The 26,463-nt window shown below is 45.2% G+C and overlaps 3 protein-coding genes across 7 annotated transcripts; 2 read left to right on the top strand and 1 right to left on the bottom strand.

The window, feature by feature from the left end:
- The first annotated feature begins 157 nt into the window (after positions 1-157).
- On the top strand, positions 158-22,982 carry LOC108154703 (CCR4-NOT transcription complex subunit 6). Of its 5 annotated transcripts, XM_033388285.1 has the most exons (9): positions 158-329; positions 1,307-1,338; positions 1,552-1,680; positions 1,765-1,951; positions 2,020-2,195; positions 19,896-19,964; positions 20,287-20,599; positions 20,661-20,944; positions 22,836-22,982. In XM_033388285.1, the coding sequence occupies exons 2-9, from the start codon at positions 1,332-1,334 to the stop codon at positions 22,868-22,870; spliced, it is 1,200 nt and encodes a 399-aa protein (XP_033244176.1). In that variant the 5' UTR covers positions 158-329; positions 1,307-1,331; the 3' UTR covers positions 22,871-22,982. The 5 variants fall into 5 exon arrangements, with proteins under 5 accessions (XP_033244176.1, XP_017140542.2, XP_033244174.1 ...); XM_017285053.2 differs by lacking the exon at positions 22,836-22,982 and having other exon boundaries at positions 159-329; positions 20,661-22,300; XM_017285054.2 differs by lacking the exons at positions 158-329; positions 22,836-22,982 and adding an exon at positions 856-995 and having other exon boundaries at positions 20,661-22,300.
- On the top strand, positions 2,203-10,150 carry LOC108154702. The gene has a single exon (XM_017285052.2). The coding sequence runs from the start codon at positions 3,569-3,571 to the stop codon at positions 5,504-5,506; it is 1,938 nt and encodes a 645-aa protein (XP_017140541.1). The 5' UTR covers positions 2,203-3,568; the 3' UTR covers positions 5,507-10,150.
- On the bottom strand, positions 22,978-26,103 carry LOC117185898 (NFX1-type zinc finger-containing protein 1-like). Its single transcript, XM_033388281.1, has 5 exons — positions 25,874-26,103; positions 24,811-25,805; positions 24,588-24,752; positions 23,366-24,529; positions 22,978-23,308 (listed from the first exon to the last, which is right to left on the bottom strand). The coding sequence occupies exons 1-5, from the start codon at positions 26,091-26,093 to the stop codon at positions 22,997-22,999; spliced, it is 2,856 nt and encodes a 951-aa protein (XP_033244172.1). The 5' UTR covers positions 26,094-26,103; the 3' UTR covers positions 22,978-22,996.
- Between the last annotated feature and the right edge of the window lie 360 nt (positions 26,104-26,463).

The raw sequence follows: 26,463 nt of genomic DNA, 5'->3' as shown, positions 1-26,463 counted from the left end.
GCAGAATTCACACAAATGGACGAACAAAACAAAATATTCCAAGTTCGTTCCCGCCCAAGCAAAATCTTAACGAAACGCAACCCTACCAACTAATGCACTACCATACCAGACATCCCAGAAAATACCAGCTGGACTTGGTATTTTCATACCGAAGAAGTGAAGAAAAGAGAAATGGCCAAAGCAGAAAAAAGAAGAGCGAGAGTTTACACATAGATCAAACTACAATTAAACACAGATACAAAAATAAGACGTCTGTGGAGAACGCGCCAAACACACAGTTAAAGCCGAATAAAAGAACCCAAAAAGTGGCTAGCTTAGTTAAGCAAATAGTACGAAATCTCTACGTGTTTTTATTTCATTCCTGTATCTGAGTGTGCGTGTGTGTCTGCTTGCGTGCTTGCATGCGATGCGTGTGTGGTGTGTGCTTGTGTGTGTGTAGAGCTGTGTGGGAGAGAAGAGCGCTTGTTTTGTTTTGACTAAAAACCCAGTTTTGTTTGATATACAAAGAGCATTGAAATGTCTGTCTAAATGGAGCACAGTTTCTAAATTCTTGTGACGCGTATTGTATTCCCGCGGAAGCATCAGCAAGTGGCAATACTTCAAGCCACCATGTATACAAAAACAAGAAAAGACGATGAAAATGAAACGCGCAATAACTGAAGAGAATGCAAAACGCGCAGAAAAAGAAATGGGAGAGAAGGCAATATAGAAGTTTCCTTTTGAGTTGAGAATCATGACTAGGAAACCATAAAAAAGCGAGAAAAACGAAAAATATGAAATTACTTGTGCATTTGACTAAATTATAGAGTGATGAAGAAATACTGACAGCGACAGTTAGATTTGCAAAATTATTGAGTAATCAGCGGCGACGAGAACAGACCGCACAAGGGAATAGACAGAGGCGCGTGTGGAAAGAGGCAGCAATTAGCGTTAAAGGCGGACAATTGTCGCTGGAAAAGTGCAGAGAGGTTGAGCCACAGGAACCCCACATGCAGGTGAACTGAATAGCCGGACCGGACCCGGAATCTCATCTATACTGCTTCGTTTCGTCCATTTTACGTGGATTGGCCCACGCCATTGAAAAGCTTGCTCTCTAACTGTAACCCTCCATTTGCGTGGTCGTAAACGATTATGTGTGTGTATTGTGTGTGGGCTTGCACTTTTCGCGCGCTTGCAAGAGTCCTTTTTTTGCATTTACTTTTGATTTTGGACCCCAACCACCCCCCCAAACCCTATCCAGTATCGAGTCTATCTTGGTTTACTAATACAAAATAATAATTCAAACCAATTTATTAATATTTTGCAGAGACGCTTATCATCAGGCGGTTATTATGAAAGGTTATGATTTGTTTCCAACTATCCTAAAAATGAAAACAAAACAAAAATATTGACTTACAAAAATACATTCCATTTGTGTTGCTAAGCGAGGGTTCGTCTCCTAACATGAACGAGCCCTAACATACTTCAACAAGAGCTTGCACCGCAGTGCCTTAATACCCAACGCTCCTCTAACTGTGCTCCTCTCCCGCTCTTTCTTTGCATCTCTCGCAGGCAACCATTATAAGATGTCTCGTAACAAAGACAAATACGACAGCGCTAATCGAAGGCAGCAGATCTTTCTTTCCCAAGAGGATATTGCCGCTGGCAAAAAGACAAACTGGAGCGGCCTCGAAATAACTGGTGAGTGATGCACCCGAAATAACTGTTGATCTCTCTCTGGCTCTTCATCTGGCTCATGGCTCTCATAAATATCGTTTCGTACAGGCTGCGTGCGGAATATCAGCCCCTCGCTGTGGGAGTTCGAGCATTTGACCGCCCTCTACCTGAACGACAACCAGCTGCTGCGTCTCCCCGCTGACGTGGGCATGCTGACCAGTCTCCGCACCCTGGATCTCTCTAGCAATAAGCTGCGAAGTCTCCCCGCCGAGCTTGGAGAGTTAATACAGCTGAGGTGGGTTACGATGCGCATGCATGTCATGGAAACCACATCTTTCACTCACAATTGTTGCTCCTTTTTAGGGAACTGCTGCTGAACAACAACTTTCTGCGCGTGCTGCCGTACGAGATTGGCAAGCTCTTCCATCTGGTCATACTCGGCCTGATGGGCAATCCGCTGCAAAAGGAGTTTATGAACATCTACAACGAGCCGAATGGCACGTCCAAACTGCTCACCTACATGCTGGACAACTTGTCATGTGAGTCTACGCTTCATTTTTATTATTATTTTTTTTTTGTATGAGTGTGATGTCTGTGCCTGATCGCTCCTGTTCATGGAGCGGATCTGTGTGCAGGTATGTGGGGGTAAAAAGGAAAGCATATCAGCATGGAAAAAAGGCTTCCGAAAAGAGAAAGTTTTCTCTGTGCCACCAAGGGTATTTTGACTTTGTGGCGAGTTATGATTTTGGTTGAGATGTACATATGTATGAGATATATTTAATGCACCTTATAGCTTACTCTCTTGTGATATGTGACATTCCAAGGAACTCCGTTTTCGGAAGTCTTGTAATTTTTGCGTCCTTTCCCTATTTTTTGGTCACAAATAATCAATGTTGCTTAAACCGATAGCCGATAATTTTCTAAGCTTTAGTGTTGTTAACAGCTGTTTGGTGCAACTAGTGTTGAAAAGGACTACCTTTAATTCTAGTTGAAGCAAAAAATCAAGAGAGTACGATACCCCAATTTCGCGCCATGTACTACGAGTACCAGGATCTGTCAAGTAACCAGTTTGACAGCAGCTGTAATTAAAGTTCAAACTCATGTTTTCCCATTAATGCCCAAAAACATAATGCACAGCCAACAATTATAAGTTGCTATTTTTTTTTAATTGAATGCAACGATTACAACAATTGGCAGCGGCTGAAAAAAAGAACTGCACGACCTCGACATGCAAAAAGCCGCTCTGGACGTTGGCCCGAGAGCAGCGTGCAGCTTGCAGCTTTCAGCGTGCATGATCAAGCCGGCAGTGTTTGTGGATCGCAAGTGTGGAACCCAAGAGAATCAAAGACGAGCTAGCCGAGAGAGAGCCAGATCGAGAGCGCGCTCCCAACAGGGCATAACGGCTTTTACTGTTAACCCATGTGGGGGCCGGCGCACAAAAGCTTGAATTGAATTTTCAGCTGACTTCAGTCTGCCGCACGCCAGGCTACGAAACGGACGCTCTCTGCTCTTGCTCTTGGCCACAGAAAAAACCCGTTCGCGACCGTCGCACCCGATTCGTCTCGTACTCGGCACTCGTTCCGTACCCGTACCCTTACCCTTACCCGTGTTTCGGTTGGCAGCCGCGCATGCGCAAAGTGTTTCGTAATTGACAGCCAGCGAGCAGCAACAGAAACAGCAGCAGCAGCAGCGGCTTGTCCCAGTTTCCAGTTCGCTTTTCATTTCGTTGTAGACAGAGATTTGTAGATTTTTTGGTAATCCCCACGGGTCGTGCAAATGCATCATTGAGTGTTGCGGGAATAGTATATTGAAAGCGGCCAAGTGATGTGCAATCGACTACGTTCCAAGCCCAGACGACAAGCAACAGACGACGCCAACACCCACAAAAATCAGCAAGGAGAGCGGCAGGATTATGAGATCGCATGTGGCCGTCTATCGCGCGCCAGACAACGGGAACATCCTCGCTGGACCATTTGCTAGATACCATCAGCATCAGCACCAGCAACAGCACTTGCACTGGGCCTCAACGCCGCCGGTTTCTTCCGCCACTTCAGCCACCGCCGCCTGCTACAATCAGCTACAGCGTCAGCGCCTGCATCATGGACCACACGTTCGCTGGACACCTGCTCAGGCGCAGACTCCACTCCCTCCATCCCCTCAGCCAGCCAGCTACGGCATTGGTCTGTCCATACCGCCTGTGGTTAATCAGCAGCGCATCAACGAGTGCGCAGGAATCCCACTCATCTCGAACGCATCCAGCCACTTGTCGCCGGGCCAGCGTCAGCGTTTGCTAAGGAAGACGGCTCCAAAGACGCCACCATGGCCCCCGACGGGGGTGCACACCATGTCCCAGCTGGCGGCCCACGCCCAGGGAATGCCGCTCCTCCAGCAGAACGGCAAGCAGAATCTGCCACAACACCACCAGCCGCAACAGCAGCACCATCCCCCCTCGTGGAGTGCCTACCAGCCAATGCCCCCAACCAGCCAAAGTTTTAAGCTGGCGGATAAATCTCGGGCCCTACGATACCAGAACTCTGCTCCGCCCATGCTCCAAAGCCAGGAGAAGCAGACGCTGGCTGGCAGTGCCACTAGCGGCCAGGATGCCACACCGACGCCGGAGAGCTGCCTGCCACGAATCATCAAGCCGCGCAAGCGGCGCAAGAAGGATCGAAAGCCCGGCAACGGAGTCTTACTCAAGATAGAACCGGATATGCAGATGAAGGCGTCCGTCCAGGGAGAGGAGCATCCATACCATCATCTACTGACTCTGGGCGGAGGGGGCGGACTCCTGCATCATGATCACACGCACGGCGTTTGTTTCTGCAGGGACTGCGATCCGCTGCGATCCCTGTGGGACTATCAGGCACAGACACTGCATCGCTCGCTCTCCGATGCCTCGTCCAGCGAGCCGGGCGGTGGCAGTCGGGAGTCCTCTTCCTCCACCTCGTCCACGCACTCGTCGGACAGCTCCTGCGATAGCTCCATCTGCTCCCAGAGCCTGCCACCGGCCTGCAACGCTCCCACTCTGCCGGAGGAAACCGTCGAGGAGTTTGCCCCCATAACCGGGGACAGCAGTCGCGCGGAGATTGTGGGAGTCATTGGATCGCAGCGCAGCCACCAAGTGGGTCATGCCCATGAGGGCGTTATCGCGACGCCCTCGCAGTGCAGTCTCAGCGATGACTCGGGCTACGGCGATATCTTGAGTGGGATTAACATAGCCAACGATCTCTTTGGCAACTTTGGCTTCAAAGGCAGGGCATCATCGGAATCATCCTACTCCTCCGCCTGCGCCCAGGCGGAGACGCTGCTCGACGAGAGCATCAGCGAGATATCGAGGAAGCTCATCGAGACGTGCAGCAGCAATGCGTCATCGTCGGGCGGAGATCGGCACGGATCGGTATTGGGATCGGGAGCCAGCGACAGTGGCTTGGATAGTGCTGGCAGCTACAGTCGAGACTCTGGCCTCGTCTTTAGCTTTGAGCATTTGAATCTGAATCGGAACCTGACGGATGCGACGCCCACATCTTTGGATTTTCTTGTGGATTGCAACAACAACAACAGCTGCGACAGCAACCAAAAGAGCAACAATAGCATCAGCATGAGCATCGACAAGGAAGGAACAGCGTCACAGCAATTTTATAACAATTGCTTTGGCCTGTTGTGGCAGCAGCAGCAGCAGCAGCATGGTGGAGGTGGAGGCGGACACGATGACAGCCAAGTGGCAGCTGCCAAACCAAGCCAAAACCAAAGCCAAGACCGAGACAGCCGCCGCGACACACCCACAAGCAGGCGGCTGATACTGGGAACGTTGCACGGTAAATTGAAGCCAGCATTTTCCACCATCTCGTGACGACGACAATGAAAAACTAATCAAATATCCAAAGCGACAATCCCCTGGAATATATATAATAAGTGAAGGAAGGGAGGAGTCGCCGCCGTCGCCGTCGCCTTGCCCTTAAAAGGCAGGCGTTCGAAAGTCGTTCATTTTGAATGAGAGAGGGAGAGAGATTGATCCGCGCAGACGCAGCTGTGGGGCGGACGATGCGTGGGTGCATGGAGAGAAAATGTATATTCAAAAAATGTCCAATTTCTACCAAACATCAATTGCATAAGCTCCTAAACGAAAGAGCCGAGAAAGAATAAAAGCTATTAAATTCGTTCAAGGCATATTCGTATGTGGAGACGATCATCACATCATCATCACGATCATCGGGCGACTCTGAAGAAAGCAAAAACAAAAGGCCAACCAAGTTGTACAAACCCCAAACCCCGATGGAAATCGTACGAAACGGAACAGAAAGACAGGCCGCCGGAGCCGACGCCGCCGGGACTTGGGAGACTGGATGGAAACCTTGTACATACAACACTTTAGCTTAAAAACTTTCACTTTCACTGCCTGCGACGCTGCGTCGATTTGTATTTTTAAGACAGTGTTTCTTTGTTGTTTCTTTTTCTTTTTGCCAAAGACCACAAGTGGAGGACGGGGAGCGGCAGCGGGTTGCGGGTGGAGGGAACGATGTGAGAGAGAGAGACTTGGGTTCGCGAGACTCTTATGCAGATTTTGTGGCGCAAAAAGAAGAAGAAACTTTGTAGAAATCGGATAGAGATTGAACTACGAAATGAACCTATAATATACTACTATACCTGTACTATATCTACAGATCTACCGAGTATATCTAGCTATATCTACAGATCTACAACCATAATTAGAGGTATATCTAGACATACCTATATATCTACATTATATACATATACTTAATTGCTGTTGTTATTTGTGCATTAACGTTAAACCCAGGAGTTTTGTATAGATTTGTACGGGGTGTGTGTTTATGGGTTACTTTTAGCTGGTAGCTGTAGGACATTATCGAGCTTAAGCCAACGTTCCTACATAATAATATTGTTTTATCTTCGACTCCTTGGGTTCTATTTAATATTATTTTTAGGGTATAATCGTGTCGAAGCGCTACAACGTGAACTTTTCTTAGTTTTGTAAGTCCCTAAGTTATCCTTAAACACAAAAGGAAGGATCTCTGTGAGGGTTATATAAGTCTATTGGTTAGTAAATCTATCATGTGCATGGAATTTCGAAATGCAAGCACACTTGTGAGTTGGTGCATGATCAGATCCTCAGATTTGAATGGAAATTACATGTAAAGTGGTATTCGAAGGTTTCATTCGAAGATGGTTCGGGGTAAGGGATAGTCCAGTCGATCTAGATACCGAGTGGGTGGGGAGTGGGTCTTACCTTAACTTAATGTAATTTCAATGTTCTCTTGAGCATTCCCCTGATTCAGTGAGTTTTTTGGGGCAAAATAATGTATTTCATTATTAAATCATTTTATTCCTTGAATTCTATAACAGTTATTATGAGAAAATTATCAGATTCGTGAAACTTTATTCAAATGAACTTCTAATTATAAAACCCAGCTTAAAATCCCTCTGTAGAAGTCATGGAATATCTCAGAGACTACTGTAAACGCTAGCACCCAGCTTTTAACTCGACAAGATCGATTCTTGAAGTACCATTCATTCTTTTCATTTCAAATAACGACTCATAATTTTGGAATTGTAACGAATTAGATGTGTTGTAGATGAGATCTTGCTCCGTGGCAGTGGAGATCTGGTGCAACAATTAATTCCGATTGTGAAGATCGCCAAAGCATAAAATCTAAATCTGAAAATCGAGAGCAGCCCTAGTTACCTGCTTTGTTTGTTGGCGAGTAAAAGTTTTCGCCTGTTATTTTTTTTCTCTCTTTTTAATTAAAAGAAACTCACGAACGCGGGCGCGCAAGCGCACTGAAATTGCTTGGAAGTTTTCCGCTCTACTCGACTCTGCCTCTGACTCTGACTCCGGCTTCGACTTTGGCTTCGAGTCTTCGTCTCAGCCTCAGCATCAGCTTCAGAGCTGCTGGAAAATGTCACAGATTTTCCATTGGCAAGTTCCGGCAGACAGGCACAGACAGACAGCGACTTGTGTTACAATTCCCCAGATAGAAATTACCACTCGAAGCTAATTTATTTAATTATTATTTTCACTAGTTTGTATTGTATTTTATTTTAGTGTTTGTTTGTTCGTAAGCATCGTTTTTGCACAAATAACAATATAGTTTACACAGTAACCTCCCCCTCTATTATAACCACAACGATCCCAGCCCCACAGTTGTATCCCGCCCCCATACAAAAACACACAAAAACCCTATTTATTTTGATTAAGTTCGAACTCGAGAACTCAATAAAAAGTGTAAACAGAAATGTCAAACAAAAAGAACTTGATTGCTGTTTTGATAGCCCCGAAAAAGTGGAGGTTGGAGAAGATACCCTCAAAAGACTTCATCTTCTAATGAGGCACGTACGAGAGGTGGAAAAACAAACAGAACTTTCGTGCGGGTTTCCGTAGGCCTACGAGCGCAATGCACTTGAAGATGAACTTTCCCAAAACATTAGCTCTTGAAGACAGAAGACGATGTCTTTTCTCATGGCCAGAGAGTAGAGGAGGTGGCTGGAATCCCACTGTGGATGGACAGATAAAATTTGATGAATTGGCTGTGCCGTCCAGGCTCCAACCCTTCACCTTTTTGCGAAAAAGATTAACCGCTGTAATAACCGTACCTGGCAAATTAATTTTAAACATTTTGTGCCCGTCATTAGGCTAATTAATGTCTCCATTTTAGGGTTGTATTTTTCTCGTCATCCAGCTTGTTCTGTTCTGTATTCTATTTTTTTTTTTTTAAATGCTGCTAAAGACGCCTATTTCCCATTTGCAACCGTCGGGGGAACTCGCATCATCAGGGCTTTCACAACGAGGTCTGAACCTCCAGAGGTCCGGACCCGGACCGGCGCAGACCGGACCGTCGAGCGTTGAGTGGGTCAGTGGATAATTGGGTCATTTGCAACACTGTTTGCGCCATCAGCTTCAGTCAGCATCGGGTACGGTACGAGCCACCGAGTGGCAGTGGCAGAGGCAGCAGCAGCAGCGGTGGCTAATGTGTTTTGGCTACGTCAATAAATGCGTCGCGTCGCGTCGCGTTGCTGTTGTTCTTCTCTCCAACCAAGCGGGGCCAGGCCAGGCCATCTCTCTCAGACACTATGTGTTTCACCATCCACCATGTCGCTCGGCTTCGCTCTCTCCTTCCTTCTGGCCACTCAAAATTTAATTGTTTTTCCTCACCTTCCCTAACCGGGCAGGGGGTATGCGCGCTTTGTCGTTCTGTGAGCATTGAACCGAAAAAGAGGCAACCAATTAGTTTTAGTTGCGACATGATTTGGGTATCTTCTGGATCGTGACTCAGATTTCAGAATATCGAAAATTGTTTCGATTAGGTCAAAGATGCAGTTATTGAAAGAATTTTGTGCACAGGCCTAGTGAGAAATTGAGCGAAAAGTGGGAAATCTACATATAATCCTTAAAAAAAATACATTTATGGAATCGCAGCAGTAGATTAGATAATTTGTATGGATCCCTTCTAGATCTATGAAGGGAAAACGTCGATTCTTTTCGTGTTGTAAGAACAAAAATTGTAAGAACTTAGCATCAAATCTGTATAATTAATTTTACTGTTGTTTCCTCTATTTTGGTTGGTTCCATATTGTTAGTAAACCACAAATCAGCTGTTTCATAACGCAATAATGCAGCACAACGACAACTTCGATATCGATGTCAAACGATATGCCCGGTGTAACTGGGCTATAAGTCCGCTATAATACTAGGTGTAGAAAGCCGTGTAAAGCCGTAGTAAGTAGTATTACCTAAAAGACATAAATCCATGACACTGGCAAGGAAGTTTCCCAATTGATTAGTCAGCTCTCTGATCGATTTAGTTATCGAATGCAACCTTACAATTAACCATTATTCAGTTATCGACTGAAGATGTCAAAGTAAACACTTTAAAGACTTCAAACATTGGATATTGAATAGTTGGTAGGTTCTGGAAAGGGTATTCCAATCGCCACTTGGACTACTTCAATAATATTCTTACCTGTTGCTTCTTCTACTGACATTTTTCATTTTGTCTTGCCATTTTCTGTTTTTTTTTTTTTTTTGCACATTTCCTCTGTGTGCCCCCTGCTTTGTCGTCTAGCTACTTTTCCACCAAGTTGACTTTTCTTTTGGATGGAAAATTAGCATTTCGCCATGAAATTGAAAGTTTCAGTTTCCAATTAACTTGGCCAGTTCAGTGGGCCAGACGAAAAAAACGTTCATCATCACGGCATCGCATGGGCAATAGGCAATAGGAACGGATTGTTAAAGTTCCTCTCGGAACGAACTTCCTCCTCCGTTCGCGAGAGATGGAGAGAGAAAGAGACTTACATATAAAAGCACAAAAACAACATAAGAAATATGCTGTTAATCCGAATAAAGGCCAAATGTCTACGAAAAAGGTTACGCAAAATGTCAAACAGTTAAGAATCCCAACTCCTAACGGCCACAAATGTCATTATTACATTTATTTTCCCACTTTTAATGTCGTCTGCGAATGCTCTTTGCTTGGGTCCCCCCCCCAACCCCCCCCCCCCCCCCCCCCCCCCCCCCCCCCCCCCCCCCCCCCCCCCCCCCCCCCCCCCGCCGTCTATGTGGTTTACTCGTGGTGATTCTTGTAATAGTTCTGCTTGGTATTATTTCAGTTCTTAGACTATTTTCTGTTGGTTTCTTTGTCGTGTCACAGAAGAGTTGCTCGCTCGCTCACTCGTGCTCTCCTTAGCACAGTAGAATGATGGAAGGAAGGGCTTGGGTTCCACACAGCTTAATGTGGATTATATGTGCATATAATTGGATGCTATTGAAGTATGTGTGCAAGTAATGTACTCTTTGTGTGTGTGTGTGTGTGTGTGTGGAAATATGCGGTTATGTTGTTGAGAAATTTGTAGATCTGACAAACAGACAAAGAATTTGATGTTTGAATGGAAATAAAATATAAAAAAATTGAGATATAGACAAATAGATTTAACCTTGAAGAGTCACACCTTTTTGGCTGCACTTTTCATGTAAATTGTCAGGCTAATTGGGCTAATCAGGCTTTAGAGGACACTGCTTTCAGACAGTCTTCCAGCGCAAACCATGTTATTTAAGAGTTTCATAATCATTTTCATAATCATGTACATTTCTTTAGAACATTATTAGGTCACAAGCTAAGATTGCAACCAGTGGATGCGAGTGATGGTCATTAGAACAACTAATAACCGATTGAGAGCCCATCAACGCATCTGACCACTCATCCATCTCATTGTCATTACTGCAGCCACGCCGTTTACCTTTTGCTCCAACCACAGAAGATCTATCCAAGATCTCTTGAAGATCTCGCAATGCCTGTCTGCTGATGCTGCATCAAATGATGAAATCATTCGAGGCCTAATGTCGCGCCTCTGACGTAACCCCCATTCGAAAGAAGAAGAAAAAAGAGAAAGAAGAGACACACAGTCAAAGGGCCGGATCCCCACCTGACCGGAGATCGGACACCGGAGCTACTATGAGTGATGGGGCTGGTTGATGGTTGGTTGGTAGTAGATGAGTGGCTGGACTCTCTATAGAGACACTCTTGGTGTTAAGTCTTACTGACGTTTCTGGCTGCTGCTGTTGTTGTAACTTATTCTTTTGCTTTTTTGTGCGCTCGCTCAAGAAATGAGCACACCATGAATTAATTTTTTCTGCTCTTAATACCCTAGAGTTTTAGGGTTGAAAGGGTATACTACAATCACATAACAACTGGGTATTCGTTACAATAAACACGAGACGATCTAGAGCACAAGAGTAATTGGTGATCTTGCAAATGTGGGGGGCTTTCGATCTGAATTACAATTAGCACATAATATTTAAGAGTCTACGATAGTTTTGGAGGTTATATTTCTACAGTTTATTCAAAGCTTATTTAGTTATTCTCCACCAATCTGCTTTAGATCATTACGTTCCCATTTTCACAAATATAACAAAATATGTCTTTTGAGCATTTTTAAGAATGTTGCTTAGGTATACCTGTAGTCGAAACTCTAGGGTCTTCTACTTCTTTTTTCTTTGCGGATTGCGTTGTTGCGTTTCTCTGTCTATCTCTTTCTGTGTTGCTGTGGCTGTTGCCATCGTCTGTACAAATTTTGCCCCTCTAGTATGTAGGTTTACGAGCATCACTTGGCCTGGTCCGTCGACTGGGCTTTATTATTATTGCTGCTGCCGCTGCCGCTGTTTGATGACGATGTTTTTCAGTGCCCATTGCATACACTGCCACTGCCCCTTCTGCCTGCTGTTGCTGCTGTTATTGTTGTAACTGTTACCTAATCGTTTAATTGGCTTAAGTCTGCAGAGTTTTTTCTTCCGCTCTGCTCCCTCCTGTTGCTTTTATTGCTCGTTTTTTGGCTTTTATTTAATTTAATTTTTATGACAACTTTGTGCTTTGTAATGCATTTTAAACGCATCGCGGCATCATCGATTCCGACATTGTTGGCCGATTTAGTGGAGCATGCCGAAAACCATACGGGAAGAGGAAATGTATGTACTATATATAGAGAAAATGGGGAGATCATGGACCAGCAGGGTACCCTGTGTTCATTACTGGGAGTTTTGGAAAATCTAAAAACAAAATACATGTTGTGTGCGCGACCAGGCACACTGGTGCTCTACTTAAGTTTACCCGATAAGGGTTGGTTTGGCTAAGGGATAACGGTTTAAGCATGCCCACCGCTTTGAGCCCTCTGCCCAATCTACCTTTTGGGCCCCGATTTGGTGTCTTCCTGGGTATGAGAGCACGACAAAGAGTTGAAATGGTTTATTTATACCCGTACACTCCAGTCTTATAACCGAAACCGGTATTTATAACTGCAACTGGGAGAGGCAGAGGAAGCGACGCGACAGAGGTAGCAGTATCCACTGATGATGATGATATTAGTGCCAAAAATTATAATAGTAACGAGCAGCAGCAACAACAATACAAAAACAAAACGAGGGGGAACGTTGTGAGTTGCTGCGGAGACCGCAACTCTACAGTAATACCCGATACTTAGTCAGTATGGCTCTCCTCCGGCAGACGCCGCTAATATTAAACGACACGACAAGGAGTGCGTGCGAGAGAGACAGAAAATCAGTCTGAGCGTGACGTCGGGCGCTGCGTAGCCAGTGCAAATTGATTTGTTCCTTTTGGGTATAAAAATGATCCGATCTGATCCAGATTCAGCAGTCTGATTCTGCGTTTTTAGTTTTCTCGAATCTGCAATATTGTGGATGCAACAGATTTTCGTCCTTTGTGGGGGCGGAAAAGGGTGGGGCGAAATTCTGAGATATACGTTTTATAGTGAGATCTAACAGAAGTGCGGATACCAAATTTGGTTACTCTAGCCTTAATAGTCTCTGAGATTTGTGGATGCCCCAGATTTTCGTCTTTTGCGGGGGCGGAAGGGGGTGTGGCGAAATTTGGACACGAAACGGTCAAGGTCCGATATCACAGGAGTGTGGATACCAAATTTGGTTGCTCTGGCTCTTATAGGTTCTGAGATCCTTGAACTCATATTTTGCAATTGGCAAAGCCGACCATGAAACGTGTGTGTTAGAGAGAGACAGAGCGAGAAAGAATGAAATTGTTTTCTTGATTCTGGCTATAATAATTATACGATCTGGTTGAGATTTTACACTCTAGAACATATAGTCATCCTCTACGATTCTGCGTTTTTGGTTTTATCGTATCTTTAAAAATGTGGATGCCACAGATTTTCGTCCTTTGTGGGGGCGGAAGTGGGCGGGGCCAAGTTTTGAAATATTTTTGTAGCAGTGACATATCACAGAAGTCTGGATCCAAAACATCGTTGCTCTAGATCTTATAGTCTTTGAGCACTAGGCGCTGAAGGGGACGGACGGACGGACGGACGGACGGACGGACAGACGGACAGACAGCCAGGGCTGAATCGACTCGGCTATTGATGCTGATCAAGAATATATATACTTTATGGGGTCGGAAACGATTCCTTCTGGACGTTACACACATCCACTTTTACCACAAATCTAATATACCCCAATACTCATTTTGAGTATCGGGTATAAAAACAGCTGTTCATTTGGGGCCATCACGTACCGTACCCCTCCCCATATAACAAGCGCCCGAGCGCCGTACTCCTCCCTGTTGTTGGCTTTTGTGAATGTTAACTGTTATTTCGGTTACGAAATGTGAACTTTTTTCTCTCTTTTTCGTTGTTGGACGGGCAGTATTTTGTGCTTGGTCATGACAAAGCTTTTTCCGTTTCTCGTTTTTGTTTGGAGTCTCTTTTTTCGAGCGATTCGCATAATTGGCCCATATTTTCTTATAAATATGCAGCAGAAATCGGAAATGTCTTCTGTCTGGTCTCGCGTCCCCGCTTTTTGTTATTGTTTTAAATGCGGAAGTGAGGCTTACAGCCAGCCTGTTTTCATTTAATTTCGTTTCTTTTCGTTTTCATTTGATTATATTGTACCAGTACCCTTTAAAGCAGAGGTTATTACAATATTTATCAAGCATTTCTTGTATGATATTGAAGATAACTTTCCTAGAATGAATCACAGACAGTTCTTCCTGGAGCTGTAATTCGGAGCCACAAAGATCTAGAGCTCAGGATCATAAATAATAACCTATGAAAGAAGCGTTTCCGATCCCAGTAAGGATATGTACATGTACATTCTTGATCAGCATCAATGTATTGCATAGGTTACATAAATCTTACGAATACATATGTATATACTGATCGAGTAGCGGGTATTGTAGTGGTACTCATGATACTTTTTTTTTCAACCAAAACGTGTTACATAATATAATGTGTACTAAGTTATGTGTGGCCTAAGCGGCCCCATTAAAAAGATATGCAAATTTAAGGGTATCTAAAGCTTCGGCAGCTGAAGATAGCCTTCATTTCTTGCTTGGTTTTTGTAAGGGGGGGCTTATCAAGGTTGTTGTTGCGTAAAAGGAAGTGCAAATGGTTAGAAAGTTTTATGGGTAGATGGAAAGCCGGAAAGACGCACTGACAGATAGACCAGGGAATGGGCTTCTGCGTGTGGAGTGGAGTCGCAGGTATGTGTTTGTCTGCCCCTTCGCTGGTTGATTCAATGTCAGCGGCCGCCTCCCTCTGCCCATCTCCATCTCCAGGCAGCAGGCATCATGCCCCATGCCTCATGCCTCATGCGGCAGGCAGCTTTCCAACTGCGAGAGAGAGAAAGTGCGAGTCCGCAGCCAGCGTGCGCGGGCAAAAGATTCAAAAGTGGATCAGCGAAAGAAAAATAAACGTAACCAGGCGGCGTGCAACAGCAGCAGCAGCAGCAGCATTGTTGGGCGATCGCGTGAGCTCCGCTGCCTCCTACGAAGATGCTGCCTGCCACTGCCACCAGCGATCGGGTGGAAAGGAAAGCCCCCACACCATTCGCTCTGTGCATAATCATTGTGTGTGCGCGCGCACATTTCCAATTGATTTTCCATGTGACGCAGCACAATTGGAGTTTCAGTTGCAGTCTTTTGAATATGGCGCTCACGGATCAGTCACGATCGTCCAAAGACCCAAAGAGTCTCCACCAGCCAACAGCAACAGCACAGCCCCTGCCACTGCAATGCTGTCCAACTGGTTTCCCACACGCATACGATACGTGTGTTTGTCGAGTGGAGTATGGAGTGCCTGAAGTGCACCTTAAATTGTGTTTCATTATTATGATTTTAATGCCAGATTGTCTTAAGTGGAAGCATCGAATCAGCAGTCCAGTCCACTCCACTACAGTCGTACTTCTGTAACTGGAACTAACTTTGAGATATAAATTATATGGAGACTGTCCGTTGAAGACAGTTGTAAGAAATACTAATTCTATCTCATTGAAATGACATGTTCAACCTCCCACAATAGGAACTGCAATAGAAACTAGCTTTTAGAAGCTGAAAAGCCGAAAAAACCCCCTAACCGTATAGAAACGTGACAATCTAATGATATATGCCAGGCGAAGCTCGTTATTGTTTTTACATAAAAGCATTATATCAAGTGTAAAGTTAAGGAAGTGCCTTGTTTGATTAATGGAGAAATGTATGCAAAGGCTATTGCTAATTCTGGTTTCATATGTCATTGGATTTTGATTCCATAGCTTTATCAGCTTAAATGCTTTCTTTTGAGACCAAACGGTCTTATGACCGACAGTTTAGTAAGAATTCCCGATCCTGGCGTTTCCCACTCGTATACTTCCTGCAGAAGGAAGGACGAGTGGGAGACTAGAAACAGCTAGTATTTTGCAAGCTATAACACGATTTTGCTTCCAACTGCTCCCATTACCCTTATTTCCCCAGATTTATTCTACGACAATGAAAAACCAAATGCATGTCCTGTGCATGACGCTCGAAACATTGATAAACGTAGACTGCGCCCGAGGCTAGCTCGGTCCCGCGAATGGGAAAACAAAATCCATGTCGTACAAACCGAGGCATATTATTGATGTTAGACTCAGGGTAATAGCCGATAAGGGGCTGCCCCCAAATTCAAAAGACCTGCCCACTGTTGATCTATAGGTTCCACTGTAAGTAGTGCCCCCCGAGCCAAGAGTAGCCGGAGAACGCCATTGAACATTGGCAGTCATTTGCTGGCAGCCCGTCGTCGCCTTCGATGCCGATCCGATGTCGATGTCGATGCCGCATTGGGAAAGAAAAAACTGGTGCAAATGAAACAAGTTATCTAATTGCAGTGCTTCGAAGTGTGGCAAGTGGCGAGTTGACTTTTGTTTTCTATTCGGAGCAGGCCTCCGATCTGTTGTGGCTCCTCCAACTCCGCCTCCTTCGCCTCCGATGCGGCTGCAACACGTTGTGCATACGAAATGGCTTGGCTAACCCAACACTGCACACAAAGATATCCACAGACAGATGCACACACACTCTCGATACTGGTGTGGAACAGGCTCTTGCCGCATTGGCCTCTTGGCGTTTTTAATCGCACCAAATTTCAATTTGAATTTCACTTTCTTTTTCGATACGCTCACTTGGGTTTTTGCCTTTCGAACTTTTGTCTTGTGTTGTGTTGTGTTTCGTTTCGTTTCTGTTTCTTAAGTTTTGTGGCTTTTGTGTATTTCATTTCTTTTTGTTTTCGAATGCAGGCAAAGCAACGACCATGAAAAATTGTGTGAGATAGAAAGGGCTTTCTTGAGAAGCAGCAGGGAGAAGGCACTTCCAAACACGACATGGCGTGACATCAGGCTCTCTCGGCTCAGCGCCGCATATTGAACCATTTGTGGAGCTCCACTTCGTTTGAGTCTGAATTGCGGGTCTGAAGCCTCCTCCTATCTGAAACCGTGTCAAGAGAGAGTAAATATAATTGATATGCGGCCATTAGGCAATAAATAATCTCGATTGGGGGCGCACAAAAGAGCGGTCAAAGGATGGGAAGACTTACTCCCATCCAACGAAATCTAACAGGAGGTTAAGAGAACGGAAGGGTAAAAGCCGCAGATTAAGATCAAGAAATATGGAGAAAGGTCTTCCCATAGGATGGAAGAAGATTCAAAGTCGTGGTGGTGATAGAATTGGAGAAAAGTGACTTGCAGGAGGGACTCTTGCATTAATGAAAGGCAAACGAAAAAAAACAACAATATAATTGATCTGTTTTGCATAGATCTCTTAATCTTCCTCTTCGTCTAGTGTCTTGAGGAGTCAAACTCTTACTTAATTAGATTTATACATATATCTTATGGATAAACTATTTTTTGTACGGAGGTCTCTATATAAACGTCTATTACAATTTGGTTTTCGAATGGTTCTTGGGTTTCCATTCGATTAATCCTTTAGCGGAAATAAGTATAGCTGTCGGAGAGTATTCTCATCAGATAAAGATCATATCCCTTTATATCATATAGATTTGATCTGTCGAAAAAAGCGTCTTTGTAGGAGAAACTTTCAGTTTCACAACAATTAGGTTTTCATTATGGTGTAGTGTGCTATTTAGGTAATATTTCCTATTATGTAGTTTCAATCGTATATTAAAGAGATTCATTTTCCATAGAACCCCACAACTATATAACCACAAAACTATTGTTAATGGCTCTATAATTGATCATTGTTTAGTGTGGGATTTGTATAATCAAAGGCTTTATTTAACATGTCTGCTAGACTGTACTGTTATGTTCAATAGAGTCTTTTGTCTGTGAATCATTGTTCTGTCTTTGAGTGGATACTACAACTTTCCTCCAAAAATATGGTTCCATGGCACGCTTCGCTGGTTGAACAAATTTGTTTTAAAATTTCGTCCAAAGGTGTTTTTTTTTTCGGCACCCCGTTACCCCGTGACTCGCTGCTTTCCATATGTCTCGTTTGTGTGCGTGTGTGTTTGTGCGTCGTGTCGTGTGGGGCAATCAGTCATACATTTGGTGAAATTATTTACCCATTCATCCCCCACCCACACCTGTTGGGTGCCGTTTAGGTGCCATCTCTAGGCTCCAAGCGAATGCGCGGGCGCACGCGTCCAGTAAAAGTTCCATAATTTACCATACCCCCCCACACACCATACGGATATATCCACCACTCACTCTTTTCCTATCCCAACAACAACAACAACAGCAGCAGCAGAACCTATACTTGGGGATACTCGTACTTGTGCATCACAAAATAGTTGGCATTGAGATTTGAGTTCTCGAAACGTGTGATTGTGATTCTTTTGAAAAATTTTAAATCAGTTTTCGACTGCAACCCAACCAACACACACAAGCAACACTGCAAAACAACACTAGCCTCCACCGTCAGTCGTATAGAGAAGAGAGCTACCGTTATTGCTGCCCTGCTCCTCTCTTCTCGAATATCCTGTTTTGCTTTTCGCATTTTTTCGGTGACGCATTTGCGTGCTGCGTAATTTCTGTTGTGTTTTGCTTGCAGTTTCAATTTAAATTCCAATCAAATAATATAATTATGTGCATTATTAATGTACAGAGCCCCTAGTTTTGCAATTAAAATGCCATCAAAATTATGTTAATGTAGTCATTAAAGGGGCAAAAAAATATAAGCAAAAACTACAACAGCACAACCAAAATACAAGTCCCAGACCCCCAAACAGTAAATAAATGCTAAAACAGCAAGCGGCAACATACATACATACATATTATGAAAAAAAATCACAAAATTTATTAAAAAGTGAAAGTTTTTAGTCGTCGTTGTAGTTGTGCACAAACAAAATTACCAGAGAGGGAAAAAGAAATGCAAAAACAATCATCGACTCTTGGAAACAAACCAAAAAAAAAACAATAACAACAACAAAAGCAGCAGCAGCAGAAGAAGCAGAAGCAGCGCAGCAACAAGCTCCAGCCTGCCAGGTCGTGAGAGGAGTCCAAGAGAGTTTTCAGCAAGCAGCCGAGACCAGGTCGTGAGAGGCGCCCAGAGAGCGCCTAGACAGCAGGTCGCGAGAGAAGCCCAGAGAGTGCAAGCAGGCAGGTCGCGCGGGAGAGAGGGCCCGCGCCTAGCAACTGAGCGAACGCGTTCCACACATAACGGAGCATAACTGGTCATAATAGAACCGCCAAACAGCAGCAGCCGCAGCAGCAGCAAGCAACAGTAACGACAAAACAAAACAAATATTTATTCGCCGTCCCCGTCTTTTCAAAATGCTGTAAGAAGGAATAGACGCCACGGATAATAACAGAAGAAATGGGGGCGGTGTGGCGCGGAGATCTTTCGCGCCCCCGCAACCGCGCCAGGTTCTCTATCATCCGATGGCCCAGTCATCCCATGTTACCGCCAATTGGAGAAATCCAGGTAACACCTGTAAGTGCACTTCTCTCTCTTTTGGTCACTCTCGCGCTCACCTTTTATGCAAATGCAAAAAGGCCAAACAGAACCAAAGGCGGAAGCAATTTGATTGCCTGTGCATGTCACTTTCACCGTTTGTAATCTCGTTGTGTGTTTTGGGTGGGTGGGTGGGGGGGGGGGGGGGGGGGGGGGGGGGGGGGGGGGGGGGGGGGGGGGAGAGGTTGGGAAAGAATGAAGATCAAGGATATAAATATAAGGTGAGGCATTCCTAGACTGCACAAGGGGACTAGGCAACTCTCGAGAGCGGGAATGAGTCACCTGTGTGAATGTTTCACCTCCTGGAAATGGACCCTGGTAGAAGTGTGTCATCCGGGGAGGGCAGGTCTGCGTGCGAGTGTGTGTATGCAAATGTGTGGTGTTGGGTGCATGTTATTCATGCATATGCATATGTGTGTACATATTTTCGGGTGTTAGCTTCGTAATCGAATGACTCTCTTTGCATTTCACTCACCAAATATCAATACCTTCGTCTCTGTCCCTTTGCAGTTACCGTGAATCCACCACCCCAGAGGCCGTGGCTGCCCCTGGCCAAGCCGAACAAAACGCGTCCAGCCTGTAAGTCATAGTGCTAAGCCTTTCCAGCAATTATCCAGACCATCAATGGTATATCTACTCGTTCATGTGTGACCTATATACATACATATATTAGTGCCTGGATCTTCCAGTTGGCGGTTGTTGGGGAGCAGAAACCTTTGGTAACCATGTATCCAATGTATCGAAAAATGTGTCAGCGTTTATTTATTCCTGGTATACCTTCAACAAGTAGTCCGTTGCTTCGATGTGGAATCTTTACTAAGGATGCATTTAACATTACCTTTAGCCGATTCGATGATATATACATATATTAATTGATATTTTTCCCTCCCACTTTTGGCAGGCATTTTCACGGTTATGTGCTACAATGTGCTCTGCGATAAATATGCGACACGGCAAATGTACGGCTACTGTCCATCGTGGGCCCTGTGCTGGGATTATCGAAAAAAGTCAATCATCGACGAGATCCGTCACTATTCGGCGGATATTATAAGCCTGCAGGAGATAGAGACGGAGCAGTTCTATCACTTCTTTTTGCCAGAGCTCAAGAACGATGGCTACGAGGGCATATTCTCGCCCAAGTCGCGTGCCAAGACAATGTCCGAGGTAGAGCGGAAGTATGTCGATGGGTGTGCAATATTCTTCAGGGCCTCAAAGTGAGTATTGGCTGAAGAAAATGGAATGATTGGAAGAGGCTAAAGTATGATTCGCTTGCAGATTTACCTTGATCAAGGAGCACTTGATCGAATTTAACCAGCTGGCGATGGCCAATGCAGAGGGATCGGATAACATGCTGAACCGTGTGATGCCCAAGGACAACATTGGTCTGGCCGCTCTGCTCAAGGTGAAGGAGAATGCTTGGGAGCCGATGTCCGAGGTGACACAGATCTCACAGCCGCTGCTCGTCTGCACGGCGCACATCCACTGGGATCCGGAATTTTGTGATGTCAAGCTCATCCAGACGATGATGCTCAGCAATGAGCTCAAGACGATAATTGACGAGGCCTCGCACAGCTTCAGACCGGGACACAAGAACGACTCGAACAGTGTTCAGCTACTGCTCTGCGGCGACTTCAATTCGCTACCCGACTCCGGGGTGGTTGAGTATCTGGGCAAGGGACGGGTCTCCATGGACCATCTGGACTTTAAGGACATGGGCTACAAGTCGTGCCTGCAGCGCCTGCTTTCGAACGACACCAACGAGTTCACGCATTCCTTCAAACTGGCCTCCGCCTACAGCGAAGATATCATGCCGCACACTAACTACACGTTCGATTTCAAAGGCATCATCGACTACATATTCTATACGAAGACGGGAATGGTGCCTCTGGGTCTGCTTGGGCCCGTCTCAAATGATTGGCTGCGCGAGAACAAGGTGGTGGGATGTCCCCATCCGCACATACCCTCCGATCATTTTCCGCTGCTCGTTGAACTGGAGTTGATGCACACGGCCAGCCAGGCGCCTCCCAACGGGTTGATCAACAGACGGTAGCAATAGAATAGACGCGGCAGACCCACCATGATGACAACGACAACTACACGGACAGCAGCCACAGTCGGAGGAGGAGCAAGTGGGAGCAGTGGTAGTGGTGGTGGTGTCGCCGGCGTCGTCAACAGCAACAGTGCGGTAAATAATATCCACGGCAGCAGTTACAGGGGACGCAGCAACAGTGGCAGTGGCAGCGGCAGCCACAGTCACAGCCACAGTCACAGCCATCGCATAGTGGCACAAAGAAAGGTACCTCCTGTAACAGCAGCCGCACCAACTGACAAGCAGCCACCACCGCCATGAAGAGAGACAGCCAATCCACGATCACCTGCCGCACCCACAATTGACGTGGCGCTCTGTCCGCAACAAGATTCAGTTTTAGTTATGTACGTTAAAAAGATTAGATAACCCCATACCCATCCAAGCCCCGATCATCCGATCACAAAAACCCAATAAGTTATAAGTTGACGACGTTGTAGAGGCCTCGCTCCTTTGTGCGCTGGTTCGCAAAGCGCGTTACCAATGCAATACAAAAAAAAAAAAAAACAAAAATCAAAGTATGATCGTAGCTCGTAATTGGAGGTATTTAACTTACTTGCTGATCCTCTTCTGACAACCGCGCCCCGCCCCCGCCCTCGCCTTTCTTTTTTGGTTTTATCACATTCACACAACACACACACACACCACACATACACAAACATAAACACATTTTCCCCATCGAATAAATTACATTTAAAGTTATGATCGATCTGTGTACATTGTTTAGTTCTTGTAACACCCGAAAAACCGAGCATAAATGTAAGCCAAATGTTTCATTTAACAGTCGTAGATCGTAAGAGAAATAGAAAGAGCTAAACACAAACAAAAATAGCAAAAACAAACCTAAACTATAAGTAAAAGGTAAAAAAAAACAAAACATAAAATATTGTAAAAAATTAAACAAGAAGGAAAATAAGCAGAATTAATTAATGGACCGTTTTTTGACAAAAGGTTTTAACCAAACAGAAGAATAATCAAAATGGGAAAAATGGACAAAGTAAACCCTACTATATAGAGATACAAGATATGCAAGATTATGTGTATAGATATACTTGTTGGGCCATCCCACAACCAAGAAACCCCAATTCCTCAATGTGTATTGAATGTAGAAACAAAACAGCGATCCCGAGCATACCTCTACTTTTTGTGTGTGTTTGCTTAAACGTCCACATATTGTAGACCTGAAGAGAGCTGGTAGCTACTTTTAAGTAGATATATGTACATACAATACTATATCGTTAATCCATAAGTGTCGTGTGTGGTATGGGATAAATGTCTACCTATAGAATCAATCAATCAACCAAGCCCCATCTCCATAAGTACCACTACCTACCATAAACAATGTAAAATTCAAGCATTCAACAACAATTCAATATCAAAGTTTCAACAAATAATATAACTATATGTAAATCTGATTGATACGAGGCGCACATGGGCAGGCCATCTTCATTCAGAGAAACCCCGCCCCCTCATGCGTACATACATACGAATAAAACCAAGAATCAAATGTATAACGAACTTTGTTTTATTTTGTAGAGCGATCTACGATAGGAAATGCATCGCCTATGGCATTGGTTTCCTCCAAACGTTCGGCTATCGCGGACCACAGCTCCGAGTTGCCCTGCTGCAATGTCTCCATGTTCCCGATCATGTACAGTGCCCAGCGTGCTCGGGAAAGAGCTACACAAGCACGATTCGGCTTAGCCAGAAACCCTATATGGCCGGTCGGATTGCTGCGCACCAGCGATAGCAGCACAATGTTCGCCTCCAGACCCTGGAAACTATCCACGCTCGACACTTGCACCCTGTTTGGGCCTATTTTATATTTCATCGGCAGCTTCAAAATAATGGGAAAGGATTAGAAAAAAGTTAAGGGCGAGGTCTCTTTACGAACCGTTTTCTTGATGCGTTTCACTTGGGCATTGTTGGGTGAGAGTATCACGATATCACTGGCCTCGTATTTGGCATTTTCCAGAAGGAATTCCGTCAGCTTAGCCAGCTCCTTGGCCTCGTGCAGATTCTCAAAGGACATATCCAGCTGCGATTTCTCCGGTTGATTGTGCTGCAAAAAGAACAAGTTCTTGTCCATGAGGCGGATATCCTCGTATGCCATCACAGAGTCCGCGCACAGTAGCTCCTCATAGATACTGGGCACCAGAAGGCTTGAAATGCACGGACGCATTCGGTACTGGACATTGAGCAGAGAGTAGGGCAGGCCCTTAGCGATGAGGCGCTCAAAGAGAGAGACTTGCGGTAGCTGGCTGCAGCCAGTGAAGGGCTGAAGTTGCTTGTGATCTCCCACGAGGATAACATGCTCCGTATGGGGCGTGAGGCAGGCTAATATGTGTGCCTCCTGAATCTCGGCTGCCTCCTCGAACATAAAACATTTGGATTTCAGCAGACGAAATAGAAAGTTCAAGCGAGCCGCGCACGTGGTGGTCATGGCCAGCAGATCTTTGTCCCGCGCCAAATAATACTGAAAGATGATGCGTACGGTGTCCAGTTTCTCGGACACCTGCTGCAGCTGCTCCTGTCCGATCAGAGTCTCCTGATAGCTCTTCTCGCTGCCATCAAAGTTGGCATACAGCGTTTGAAGGCGCTGGAACTGTTCCTTGTATTCAGTGTTGACCAGCCACCACACGCGCTTCAGTAGGGGCGGCACCAGATCCGGATCAAGCAATTGATTGGCATTGAATTTGGCTATTTCTGGATCGCGCGTCTGGCAACCGAAGCGCAGTATTTCCTTTGTGTATTTGGATGCCTTTACCAGAAACTTGTCCAACGAATCGTTCGTGTAGGTCAGTACAATGATGGGTCCAGTGCACAACACTTTGGCGTTTTGTATAAGACTGTTCACCAGCTCCACAGAAACGTGCGTTTTGCCTGTGCCAGGCGGGCCTTGTATAATGCAAAACTCGTTGGTGTAGGCCGATTTAAATGCACCCATCTGCCTGTCATTTAAAGGCAAATCCTGCGGTGGCAGTGCCGGCCTAAACGGTTTTCGATTATACGTGAGCTGAACATTAGGTTTAATGTAAGCTGGCGGCCGTATATCAATCTGCAAGTACATATATATCTTTAAGTTGAGAATATTCTTTCGTATATTTGCCACTTGCCTGTCCATCCACAATGTAGCGACGCATTGGAATCTCTGTGCTGCAAGTGCTCAAGTAATTATGCACCCGAACATAAGGCTCAAAGAACACGGGCGTCTGAAACATGATCAGCGGTCGCTCGTAGATATTGCCAATATTATGTTGTCTTACAATCTCCACACTCAGCTGGGGATTACACATATGATTAGATCTAATATGGGAACAACATTCTGTTATCACTTACAAGGCCATCTTTCAGCTTGTCCGGCTTTGTGTAGCCAACGGTGCACAGAATGAGGTTCTCAAAGTCCAAGCTAGTGGTCAGGCACAGCAAAGCACCCGTTTTGAAGTTCTCCATCAATTTTGTATTAATCTTTATCTTCTTTGAGTCGGCGACAGGACATAAATTAAGGAAAAGCAGGCTGTGTCGTTGCGCCTCCACAAATTCCGGATTCAAACTAAGTTGTGTACTTCGCCAGAGTAGACCCTGCTCCTCCAGACCATCGAGATTGCATCCTGCTCGTAGAAACTGAACGAATTCCTCTAAAGGAACGAAGAAATCCTGCTGCAGTATGTGACGCTGTGTTCTTAGATAGTCCGCCACTTTACTCAACGCAGATGGTGCAGGTGAATTGGTTGGTTCCACGTTACCCAGCAGCAGCCTGTCTACCGTTGGATAGATTTCGCCCTTAACGTTAACCAAGGCTGGCAGTGTGTCTGTAAACACCTGTAGCTCTTGACTCAAGTCGGTGGCTAGCAGCTGGGGCAGCTTGCTCTCTGAGATCAGCTTCTTGCAGATTCCCACCAATTCGTAGCCCTGTTGTCCAAGAACTCCGATCTTTTTTGCTCGTACCATCAGCCATATCATGTTCTTCAAAATCTGCTCAGATTCTGCATCGCATTTGCTGTGCGAAGCGTTTGCAGAGAGCGCCAGGGCAAAACGGCGGAACGAATTGAAGATGACCGTCTGCTTGGAGAAGGCGGACAAGAACTGGTCATCGAATCCGCCCAGCTCCAGCTGGCAGATCGATTTGAGAGCTTCCAAAAGTATGGACAGACGCTTCACGCTGTCATTGCCGGCAAGTTGAGCCCCAAACAAATCGCGGTCGTCCGACATGAAATAGAGAAACATATCCAGGGGCAACATTTTCAGAGCCTTGGATAGTTCAATTGTTGCAAAACGACCCGGCGCCTTGGTAAAGGTCAAGTCCAGGTCAAGATGTTTCAAACCGTCTGCCACTGAAAGAGGCCGCCACAAATAGCAAATCGTTCAACTAAGGGACTTTCCCCTCAAGGGGTTCGCTTACCTACGGCGTCGCGGCAAAATATTTGCTCCTCCTCCTCTTTCTGCTCATCCTGGTGCTTCACCTGATGCTGGAAGCTCTGCTCAATCTCATCGTCATCCTTTGTAAACCAGTCATCATCTTCGGACCCGGACATATTTTCATTAATTTCGTGGAATTTCGGAGGCGGTAGAAGAACAATAGACGGCACTATCGATACGTCGATGTATTCCAATGTGCACATATCGGAACCATTAACACTCTATGTACATAATGAGCATTTGATCTAGTTTGAGTGCAGTAGTAGAGAAACGATTCATACTCTGATATGCTATATGATGATGCTGGCCAGCGTCGATAGTTTTCGATTGTGGAAACCACCATTAAAAAGGTTTAAACAACAAAAGGACCGATTTTGAATGGTTTTTTGCGCAGAGTTCTCATGGAAACATATGCCCAAGTCAGTACACCAACACATACTTACATGCTTTATACACTAGAGCCATACATTTTTTTTATTATCCGATTAATTATATGCTTAAAAATGAGGAATATGGTTTCCAGTCCTGACGGATGAGTCCTGACGGAAAACGATTAACCAATTATAGACCAAG

This window comes from Drosophila miranda, chromosome 2, assembly GCF_003369915.1.
Source record: "Drosophila miranda strain MSH22 chromosome 2, D.miranda_PacBio2.1, whole genome shotgun sequence".
In the NCBI taxonomy this organism is placed as follows: domain Eukaryota; kingdom Metazoa; phylum Arthropoda; class Insecta; order Diptera; family Drosophilidae; genus Drosophila; species Drosophila miranda.
Note: the sequence above shows the minus strand (reverse complement) of the source record. Positions and strands in the feature narration are given on the sequence as shown.

Excerpts from the sequence above, each read along its gene's own strand:
- LOC108154703 (XM_017285053.2), top strand. Across the intron at positions 2,196-19,895 it reads CATGCTGGACAACTTGTCAT|TTACCGTGAATCCACCACCC; the intron begins GTGAGTCTACGC and ends GTCCCTTTGCAG. Across the intron at positions 20,600-20,660 it reads ATATTCTTCAGGGCCTCAAA|ATTTACCTTGATCAAGGAGC; the intron begins GTGAGTATTGGC and ends ATTCGCTTGCAG.
- LOC108154702 (XM_017285052.2), top strand. The coding sequence starts at position 3,569 with ATGAGATCGCATGTGGCCGTCTATCGCGCGCCAGACAACGGGAACATC.
- LOC117185898 (XM_033388281.1), bottom strand. The coding sequence starts at position 26,093 with ATGTGCACATTGGAATACATCGACGTATCGATAGTGCCGTCTATTGTT. Across the intron at positions 25,806-25,873 it reads ATTTTGCCGCGACGCCGTAG|TGGCAGACGGTTTGAAACAT; the intron begins GTAAGCGAACCC and ends GGCCTCTTTCAG. Across the intron at positions 23,309-23,365 it reads TGAAACGCATCAAGAAAACG|CTGCCGATGAAATATAAAAT; the intron begins GTTCGTAAAGAG and ends ATTATTTTGAAG.